This window comes from Colobus angolensis, unplaced genomic scaffold, assembly GCF_000951035.1.
Source record: "Colobus angolensis palliatus isolate OR3802 unplaced genomic scaffold, Cang.pa_1.0 Scaffold82, whole genome shotgun sequence".
Lineage (NCBI taxonomy): Eukaryota > Metazoa > Chordata > Mammalia > Primates > Cercopithecidae > Colobus > Colobus angolensis.
The window spans coordinates 295,096-306,297 of NW_012122043.1; the positions used below are offsets into that span (position 1 = coordinate 295,096).

The 11,202-nt window shown below is 54.5% G+C and overlaps 1 protein-coding gene across 1 annotated transcript in view; it reads right to left on the reverse strand.

The window, feature by feature from the left end:
• Nucleotides 1-3,210: 3,210 nt before the first annotated feature.
• Nucleotides 3,211-11,202, reverse strand: part of D2HGDH (D-2-hydroxyglutarate dehydrogenase) — a 25,363-nt gene continuing 17,371 nt past the window's right edge. Inside the window, exon 8 of the mRNA XM_011929532.1 lies at nucleotides 3,211-3,868. Within this exon, the coding sequence (XP_011784922.1) occupies nucleotides 3,609-3,868 (260 nt within the window). The 3' untranslated portion in view covers nucleotides 3,211-3,608. The remainder of the gene's footprint in view (nucleotides 3,869-11,202) is intronic.

The window sequence follows — 11,202 nt, forward strand, 5'->3', positions numbered from 1 at the left end:
AGGGGCCCTGGTTGTGTAACATCTTCTCACGTTGCAGCAGCTTAGAGGTCTTAATGTGAGGATCGCCAGCTTCTAATCCAAACACAAAGGCCCCCTCTCAGCACCTCCCCCATCCCAACAACCCCAGCTGGAGCCGCTGCAGAAGAACGGGGTCAGAACCCACCTTCCTCCCCACACACTTGGGCTCTCTACTGCTCCTTCCGTGTGGACGCAGGCCTTGTCAGAGCCTCTGGCTGGGAGGGCGGGCCGTGAGGCACTCTCTGCACACACCTGACCACAGCCACGCACACCGTCACGTGGCCGCCGGGGGAGCTGTCTCGGGGCACCAAGGCCTGCGGCCTCACGCAGATTCACCGAGCTCTCCCGCATCAGTCACTGGGAGCCTGTGTTAACCCGCGGGTTGCAAGGCACACAGTCCGCCTGGATGTGACCGGGTCTTACCAGATTTTCCTGTTAGGTAGAGAAACACAGCAGGTTTCCGGCATGCGAAAACTCCCGGCCTCCCAGCCACTACGCGGCGTGGGTTTTCCTCACGCCAGACAGGCCGTTCCTTGGGCCAGCCAGTGTCTCTGGCACCTGCTTTGCCTGGCTGTGCTGTATTTCACGTCATCTAAAGGCACAAAAGGAAAGCCTGAGGGCGTTCTAAGAAGCCCGTCCCCACTGCTGGATCAACTGGAGGTGAACATGGCAGGGCAGGGCAGCAGTGGAGACGGCGGGACCCAGCCACGGAGCTCCAGGAACAAGTGCCCATGGCTGGCGGCGGGGCTGGCACTGGCAGGACGTGCCCGGCACTGGTCTGCTCCAGCCCAGTGGTTACCGGAGCCTCCTGGAGCCAGATCCCTGGGAAAGAGCAGCCACAGCCTCTTCCTCCTGCAACAGTCCTGGTACCGTGTCTGCTTCCCCAGTCCCCAGAGGCCCGGCGGCAGGCAGTGTGGACACAGAGGTCCTGCTCTCCCAGGGTCCAGAGGGCACTAGAGGGAGGAATTCCTCCTCCGCCCTCTGCAGGCACTGCCAGCCGGTGTCCCTTAGCAGGTGAGGCCAGGCCTCTGTACCACAGCCTATGCTGAGCCCAGATTCTCACAGAGAGCCCGGGGCTCTGGGCTTTTCCCTGTCACCCGGCTGGCCTCTCCAACAACAGGAGTGAGCATTTAGACCATGGCCAGGGCGAAGGGGGCCCTTAGGGGGGCAATGGACCCCAGGTCTGAGAATAACAGGTCCCTACCCAGGGGAGGGACGTGGGGTCATGAGGCCGGCATGGGCAGAAACTTGAAAGCCCCCAAGCCACCCCTGGGCCAGTAGCAGCGACCCAGGACAGGACGGCAGGTGCACAGCCAGGGTCAGAAGGTCAGTAACTCACCCTGGCCTGCAGCCTACCCAGCAGGGACCATGTGCCCGGTAGCGGAGCTAGAGGAACAAGCGGAAAAATGGTCAGCCCCCAACCAGAGGTCAGAAGGAAGAGCAGGAGTTACTGGCGGACCTCGGGGCACACGGGCACATGTGAGGCACCCATGCAGCCTGAGTTCTGCTCTGTGCAACAGATACCGTAGGGCTGCCCATGGGTACCCAGCCTGGGATGGCAGAAGAGTGGCCACAGCCCAGGGACAGAGCCAGGCCTTGGCCAGAGAGGCAGGACAGCCCCAGGTGCCCCCAGGCACAGCAGGGAGTAGCTCAGGCATTGGAACCCACTGGTTCTGCTGGGCCAGCGTGAGGGGCATGAAAGTGCCTGATTTGTGCCTTAAAAGCATGCTGGATCGGCTGGACACAGAGGCTCAGGCCTGTAATTCCAACACTTTGGAAGGCTGAGGTGGGAGGCTGCTGGAGGCCAGGAGTTCAAGACCAGCCTGGGCAACACAGGGAGACCTCATCTCTATAAAAAAATTTTAAAAATTATCTGGGCATGGCCAGGCGTGGTAGCTCACGCCTGGAATCCCAGCACTTTGGGAGGCCAAGGCAGGCGGATCATGAGGTCAGGAGATCGAGACCATCTGGCTAACACGGTGAAACCCCATCTTTACTAAAAATACAAATAATTTGCCGGGCGTGGTGGTAGGTGCCGGTAGTCCCAGCTACTTGTGAGGCGGAGGCAGAAGAATGGCGTGAACCCGGGAGATGGAGCTTGCAGTGAGCCGAGATCACACTCCAGCCTGGGTGACAGAGTGAGACTCTGTCTATAAATAAAATAAATAAATAAATAATCTGGGCATGACACCTGTACTCCCAGCTACTCAGGAGGCTGAGGTGGGAGGATCACTTGAGCCCAGAAGGTTGAGGCTGCACTGAGCTGACTGTACCCCTGCCCTCCAGCCTGGGTGACAGAGTGAGATCCTGTCTCAAAAAAAAAGATCATGCTGGACAAAGGCCCCCACCCCACCCCCCGAGAACCTCCACCAGGAGGATGTGGCCGATCCACAGAGGCCCCGGCTACGCAGGCAGGCTCTGCAGGGCGGTGGGCCAGAGGTACATTTCCCCCTCTGAGCGGGATCCGAGATCCTGGATGCCCACAGAGACAGGAGGGGCCCACGGAACCACCTTGGTCAGGTACAGCCACCGAGGGCCTCCAGGATCACCAAGGGTTACAAGGTGTCCGTTCCATGTCCAGGCCTGCCCTGTGCAGCCGGTGGGAGCTCAGCTGCCACCAGGACAGTGCATGGGGATGGGCACAGTGAGAGTCACAGTAGCGTCAGACCCAGCCACACCACGGCCCAGTGGTCCGGGGGTTGTAAACGGGATGCACAGGCCCTTCGTGACGGGCTTCCCAAGATGATTTCCAGTAACAGAGGCAAAGAGAAGGTTGTAACCAATTCAGATTTTTACTGGACATTCATGACAGAAAGAGATGTGCATCCAGCTGCATCGCCCAGCCCATCTGCTACCCAGGGCAGCTGACGAGCAGAAACGCACTCTGCAGAGGCCCCTGTCCGCGCCGGAGCCCTCGCCCGCAGCATCATGTTCTTCATAGAAGCAGAACCTGAGACTCAGAGCACAGCTCGCCCTGATAACTGTCTTCCCAGCTGGCAGCCCTCTAGAAGATGGGGAAATGACACATTCCTGTCACTCAGGCCCAGACACAAGCCACAGTCACCCCTCCCGAGGGCGCCCACGGCCTGAGGGACCTGGCTCCATTCAGCAGAGCCGTAGCACTCCGGTCATCTCGACAACCCACCATCATGGCTCGCGTGGTCCTGCCCACAGCCCCCGCTGCCCACGCACTGCCTGGGGAACCAGCAGCAAATAGGCGGAAGAACCACCCAGTGTCAGCTCCCCAGACTGCAGCAGGCAAGGTAGAGCTAGGGACCACCACCAGGCAAGTGAGACCCAACCCCGCTTCCACGTGGGCAAAGCTGCCGCCACCCCGGCCCGTCCAAGATGGCCGCAGAGGCCCCACCTCGCCCTGCAAAGGAGGGAGCCTGCCGCGTTCCCCGCTCTGCCAGACGCTCCTGCCTGAGGGCCTGCGTCCAGCAGTTCCCCAGTGTGGACTCCCAGTCCCTCCGACTAGGTGCCTGGTCCCCTGCCCACTGCCGGCTCATCACTCAGAGCCACTGTCAACGCTCCTGCCCAAGAGCCATCCGCTGACCCCCAGTGGGCCTTGGCAGTAGTGGGAGCGGCCGTCAGGCCTGGCTGGGCAGCATCTTGTAGGGGTTGAGGATGCCCTTGGGGTCCAGCAGGGCCTTGAGCTGCTGCATGAGCTGCAGGGCCTCGGGTGGCTTGCTGTAGCCCAGCACGTCCCTCTTCCTGAAGCCCACACCGTGCTCTGCGCTGACGCTGCCCTGCTGCCTGGCCGTCCACTCATACACGTGGGGCTCCAGGGCGCCCAGGAGCGACGGGCTGAAGGCCTCCGCCGTCACGTTGAGGTGCAGGTTACCATCTCCTGGAGGGACAAAGGTACACAGGTCAGGCTGGGCGGGGCAGCCCCCAGAACCCCACTCCTCCCCCAACAGCCCCTCCCAAGATCCCCCCCCAGCAACCCTCAGACCCCGGGCTGAGCCTCACCCTCATGCCACCCGCCCCGGACGTGCTGACCCCTCCTCTGGGGCCGCTGCTACCTTGGCTTCTCCCTGCTTCTTTCCCCAAGTTCTCCCCGATCTTTCTACTCCCTCTGCCCAGGGCTCCCATCTCCCCAGGCGGAGAGTGAGCACATGAGCAACTGCATGGCCTGCCTGCCACTGCCTCCCTCCTGACCTGGAAGAGCCCAGACAGTCTCCCAGTCTGTACCCCCAGCACCTGGTCAGATGGAGAGGTCCGCAGTGGCGCCCATGGTAGCTCTATCTGGACGCCCCCACCCCACGGACATCTCCCCTGGAGCTGCCCAGCCAGTGCTCACTGCAGACAAAGCCCTGGCTCCCAGCCGCCTCCTCTCTGGTCCACTCACCCTACACGGAGCCCCCAGGGTGGTGGCTCTCCAAGCACACCTTGGCCCTGGCCCACCCCACGCACAACCTCCTCTTCTGACCTCAGAGGTCAAGAAGGCAACGGCTCACAGAAAAGGCTGGGGAGAGCCAAGGTCAGAGCCAAGTGAGGATCCTGCCCCACCTCCGGGCCAGCAGGAGACGGAGCCAGAAACCAGCTCAAGGGCTGCCCAGACGAGACCAGTGGCTTTTAACGCAGAGCTGCACACTGAGGAGGAGCCCCAGAGGTAAACCGGGTCGCACCACCCCCAACTGTGCCATGCTGGGGTGAGGGCTGTTTTCCCACAAAGGCAACGGAGAAGCGGCAGATCCAAAAAGGCTCCCCCGACTCAGGTCCTGCCTAAGAGCAGCACAGAATGACAAGGGCAAAGACCCTCCCTCCACCAGAACCCACAAAGGTAAAGGCGGCTCCAGCCCTGCCTCCTCCAAGATGCCTCTGGAGACTCACAGTCCGTGTCCTGTTATGTGACATCCCTAAAACTTGACTGTTGAGGACGCCACATGGGCCTGAATTCACAGCCAGCTTTTGAGAATCCCTCATTCCCTGGCCACTCCCAAGCAGACAAGAAACACGTGTCGATGAGCCTCTGTATTTCTCCTATTAATCTGCCGGTAGCTGCAGGGTCCAGCCCAGCTGGGAACTAGAAAGGGTAGACAGAAAAAGATTTCTCCACCCCTGCAAGAACAGACCCGAGGCAGGGAGTCCAGCAGGGACCCCGCCCACAGTCCCCACAGACGCGTGCTCAGGCCAGAGAGGGAGGGACTTGCCCAGGGAGGACTGGTTGTGAAAGAGAAAAACCACATCCACAGAAAATGTTCGTTTTGCTTTGTTTTTTTGAGACAGGTTCTCCCTCTGTCACCCAGGCCGGAGTGCAGTGGAGCAATCCTAGCTCACTGCTTCATCCTCCTGTGCTCAAGCAGTCCTCCTACCTCTGCCTCCTGAGTAGCTGGGACTGCAGGCAGGTACCGCCACGCCTGGCTAATTATTTTTTTTTACAGAGACGGTGGGGTGTTTCACCATGTTGACCAGGCTGCTCTTGAGCTCCTGACCTCAAGCAGTCCTCCCACCTCAGATTCCTGAAGCACTGAGATTACAGGTGTGAGCCACATGCCTGGCATCCACAGAGTATGTGAATACAGTCATGCTTCATAACAATGTTTCACCCAACACCGGACCACAGAGATGATGTTGGTTCCATAACATTAAAATGGAGCTGAAAAATTGCCATCACCTTAATTATGATGTCACCATGTTGTAGCACAATTACTTTTTTTTTTTTTCAGACGGAGTTTCGCTCTTGTTGCCCAGGCTGGAGTACAATGGTGTAATCTCGGTTCACCGCAACCTCTGTCTCCCAGCTCCAAGCAATTCTCCTGCCTCAGCCTCCTGGGAGCAGCTGGGATTACAGGCACCGGCCACCACGCCCAGCTCATTTTGTATTTTTAGTAGAGATGGGGTTTCTCCATGTTGAGGCTGGTCTCAAACTCCTGACATCAGGTGATCCCCCTGCCTCAGCCTCCCAAAGTGCTGGGATTACAGGCATGAGCCACAGTGCCTGGCCAATTACTTGTTAGTATCAGTTTAGGGTAGCCTCAGTAGGCAGTGTTTATAAGTCTAGAGTAGGGTCTGGTCATTTCCTAGGCCTTTGCAATCCCTCACCCCTCACCCACAGCTTCGCCAGAGCAACCTCCAGTCCCGCGAGACCCACTTGTGATGGGCACTCTACACAGGTGTGGCATTCTTACCTTTTATACCGTACTTTTATGGTCCCTTTTCTAGGATTAGCTTTTGTGTTCAGGCACATAGCACCATTTCACAACTGCTTCCGGCATTACGTGGATGATGGCTATGGTTTGTCACCTGGGGTAATGGCAACACCACACAGCCTTGGTGTGGAAGAGGCTGTGCCATCTGGGTGTGAGTGCCCTCCGGGATGCTAGCGCAAAACGAAACCACCTAATGACACATTTCTCAGGACGCATGCCCGTCATTAAGCAACACCCAACTGTATTCCCGACCAACGGCCAGCCTGTACCCGGGTCTGCAGCCGAAACTCACGCTGCCTCGGGTCCCAAACCCAGGTGAGAACGTGCAGATTAAAGAGGTTCCGGGAGGGGCCCTGGGCCCTCACCCTCTCCACCCACTGCAGAAGCAAACCACCTCCCCTGCAGGCCTCAAATAATTCCTACAGATAAAGACCTAACGAATATGAGCTCGTGCCAAAAACACACACACAAGAAGACAAACCACCACGGGCGAGGTCAGAATCAGACCCACAAATACCTCAGACGCTGTCATTTCCAGACACAGAACACAAAGGTGTCGTATGTAAAGAAATGAGACAAAAATACAAAACCACAAAATCTGACCAAGCAGTTTTTAAATATCCATGCCAATCTTCTGGAGGTGAAACGCATCATGGCTGGCCTGTAGACCTTAACAGACAGGTCTGACGGCCGATCACACACAGCAGAGAACGCCAAGCCAGAGACACTGCAAATAGCATCCAAACACGAGAGGCGGGAGGCGGGACCCTGGTAGCGGCCGACAAGAAACAAGGGGGCTTGGACTGAGTTCCAGGAAGAGAAAAGAGGGAGGAGAAACAGTGTTTGAAGAGACTCTGGTGGCTGAGGAATTTCTAAAGCCCGCAAGATCCCAAAGCCCAACAAGTGCCAGGCAGGTAAAAAACACTCACCCGGCCGAACCAGAGTGAAACTGCAGAACCCCAAAGACAACGGGCGGAAGGAGCTGAAAGTAGCAAGAAGGAAAAAGCCAGCCGGGCGTGGCAGCTCACGCCTGCAATCCCAGCACTTTGGGAGACCGAGGTGGGTGGATCATGAGGTCAGGAGTTGGAGACCAGCCTGGCCAATATGGCAAAACCCCGTCTCTACTAAAAATACAAAAATTAGCCAGGCGTGGTGGTGCACACCTGTGATCCCAGCTGCTCAGGAGGCTGAGGCAGGAGAATCGCCTGAACCCGGGAGGCGGAGGTTTCAGTGAGGTGAAGTCACACCACTGCACTCCAGCCTGGGTGACAGTGGGACTCCATTTCAAAAAAAAAGAAAGAAAGAAAGAAAAAGCGGATCCCCTCCATTCCCCCCGAAGGGAACTGCCCTGCACTGAGGCTGTCTCGGCAACAGCAGACATCGAAGAGAGGACAGAAGCGCCCCTCTGCCACTGGGAAGCGACTGTCAACCCAGAACCACTGAAATCCACTGAGGAAAAGACATTTTTATTAACTAAATCATTTCCAGACAAGTAAAACCTGTGCTGTTCTGTCACCTATTTTTCCATGCCAGGGAAAATTCTGGAGGCTGAGATTCAAGCAGAGGCTGTGTGCAGACTGGCTACGCAGAATCAGGACAGTAACATGGTGACAGGGTTATGCGTGGCTGAACAAGGCAGAACCAGAATACACCCCAAACAGCACGCAGGTGCCCCTCAGTGTCCCTGGGGGCCTGGATACAGGATGCCTTGGATATCAAAATCCTCAGATGCTCAAGTCTCTGACAGGAAATGGCGTGGGATTTGCATATAAACTACACACATCCTCCTGTATACTTTTTTTTCTTGAGACGGAGTTTTGCTCTTTTGCCCAGGCTGGAGTGCAGTGGCACAACCTCGGCTCACTGCAACCTCCGCCTCCCGGGTTCAAGTGATTCTCCTGCCTTAGCCTCCCAAGCAGCTGGGACTACAGGCACGTGCCACCAAACCTGGCTAATTTTTGTATTTTTAGTAGAGATGTGGTTTCACCATGTTGGCCAGGCTGGTCTCGAACTGCTGACCTCCGGTGATCCACCCACTTCGGCCTCCCATACTGCTGGGATTACAAACGTAAGCCACCGTGCCCGGCCCCTCCTGTACACTTTAAATCACCTCTAGCTTACTTACGTTGCCTGGTACGATGGAAATGTTGTGTCTGTCACTGTTACACTGCATCATTTTTATTTTTTATTGTTGCATTTTTTTATTGTTGTATTGTTATTTTTGTGGTTGAATCTGATGTGAAGCCCGCAAATACAGGGTCTCACCATAAACCGGGGGGAAAACGACAGCCAAAGTGACGGGGCCCTGAGGTCCTCACACTGCGCAGCCATCAGGGCTCCCAGAGAGGCAGAACCAGCAGGATGTGTGTGCAGAGACAGTGAGCAAGACAGTGAGATCGTACGTGTTCAGAGGAAGATACAGAGAAAGACAGAGCGACACACTGAGACACAGATGACAGACACTGATTCTAATGAACTGACTCATGGGACTGAGGGAGCTAAGTCTAAAATCTGAAGTCCAGGTCAGCAGGCTGGAGATCCCAGCAGGAGCTGGTGCTGCAGCTCGAGTCTCCATCTGGGCCAGAATCCCCTCTTCCTTTGTGCTTGTGGCCTTCGACGGATTGGGTAAGGCCCACCCACGCCGCAGTGGGAGATCTCCCGTACCCAACACATGTACTGATTTAAATGTTAATCACACATAAAAAATGCCTTCCCAGAAACATCCAGACTGGAGTTGGACCAAACGAGGGTACCAGGGCCCAGCCAAGCGGACACAGAGAATTCACCATCACACATTGTTTGGGAGGAGGATAGTGACTCTGATTAACCTCAAACCCGGAGGGCTAGAAACGCCCGCTATGCTGCTAGGGTGACCACCAACAGTTAGTAAATGGCAAAAAGCTAAATGACAAAGAACATAAACCACAAGAAGAGCAAAAACCAGAGGAAAAAAACAGACAAGAAGTGAGAGACAAAGAGCAGGGTGAAGTACACAAACCCAAATAACGGGCCGCAGGACCTGCTCGGCAGCCAAACGCTCTCATTCGAGACGGCAAACAAGTACGCGAAAAACCTGTCCGGGGGCGTCCACAAGAAACACGTCTAAATCATTACGGATAGAAAAGCTGAAAGTAACAGGAGGAAAAACAACACGTCAGGCAAACACTAAAGAAAAGTAAGTTAGCATCACTGTGTAATAAACAAAGCAGACACCAAGGCAACGGGCAATGCTGGAGATAAAGCGTGAGTTCATCACGGTAAGAGATTCAGTTTCCCAGAACGAAGAGACGAACCGCATGTCCTGTGCCCCTAAGACCACGTCTCCAGAACTGGCAAAGCTACAGGAGGAACAGATGAGTCTGTTGTCAGCGGATTTCTAACACCTCCCTCAGGGAGTGGCAGGTCAGCAGGATGTAGAATGAGCACAGGACGTATACGTTTTATCTGACAGATCTGTACAAACACTGATTCCACCAACTACGGAGAGCACAGTGTTTTCAAGCACTCCACGGTTACGAAAGCTGATCACAAGCTGGCCACTGATCAAGTTTCAAAAATCTGATCTGATAAGGGCCAAGTTTCCTGGGTATAATGCAATAAAAAAAAAATCAGTAATTTTTAAAATAACTAGAAAACTACCACGTTTGGAAATTAAGAAATACACTTCTTCATAACTCATGGGTCAAAGAAGAAATGATAATGCAAGCAGCAAATAATGCCAGGCACAGTACCTCACACCTGTAATCTTTGGCTTTGAGAGGCCAAGGAGGGAGCATTGCTTGAGGCCTGGAGTTCAAGACCAGCCTGGCCACACAACTGGCTCTACATGACTCTGGATCTACACATGTGTGTAGTGTAGATCAGATCTCACTGTGTTGCCCAGGCTGATCCAGAACTACTGGACTCCAGTGATCTTCCCACCGTGGCTTCCCGAAGTACTGAGATTACAGTGTGAGCCACCAAACTGGGCCTACAAAAAATTTTTTTTTTAGTTAGCCAGGGCTGCTGGCGTGTGTGAGGTGGCAGGCCTGCTGGATCCCAGAAGGTTGAGCCACTGCACTCCAGCCTGGGTGACAGCAGGACCCTGTCCCCTCAAAAAAAAAAAAAAAAAAAGGTTGTGGGGGGCATCCCACAAATGCTAGATACAAAGAAAACAAAAGAATATTTGAATAACTTTATGCCAATATGGAAAAAAAAATAGAAAAACCAATCTAGAAGAAAGGAAAGCTCGAAAGTCCTACAGCTACTAAAGAAATTGAGCTATAATTTTAAAATACTCTCCCCAGAAAAACCTCCAGGCCCAAACAGCTCCACTGGCAAGTTCTGTATAATATTCATGTTATGATTTTGATACCAAAATCCAGCATGGACAGAAGAAAGGAACAGTGTGGAACAGAATCACCCACCAAGACCCCTGTCAAAATCCCACACCAAATATAAACTCATCTAGCAAGATACAAAAAGGATGACGGCCACCTTGGGCCCACCCCAGAAACACAGACTCATCTGCCTCCAGCGGGATCAATCACTGACTTACCACACTGACTGCAGTTAGACAAGCGCCTGGTCACCATGGTAGATGCAAGAAAAGCATTTAAAAAATTCAACATTCATTCTTGCTTTTTTTTTTTTTTTTGAGATGGAGTTTCACTCTTGTTGCCCAGGCTGGAGTGCAATGGTGCAATCTCTGCTCACTGCAACCTCCGCCTCCTGGGTTCAAGCGATTCTCCTGCCTCAGCCTTTCGAGTAGCTGGGATTACAGGTGCCCACCACCATGCCCAGCTATTTTTAGTAGAGATGGAGTTTCACCATGTTGGCCAGGCTGGCCTCAAACTCCTGACCTTAGGTGATCCACCAGCCTCAGCCTCCTAAAGTGCTGGGATTACCGGCATAAGCTGCCACGCCTGGCCTAAACTACATTTAATATGTTGAATAAATAAAAGAAAAGATGGTGGAAGTAATCAAAAAGATAAACAGTATCAGAAGAGAATCAGGCGTGAGCCACTGTACCTGGACTTTTTTTTTTTTT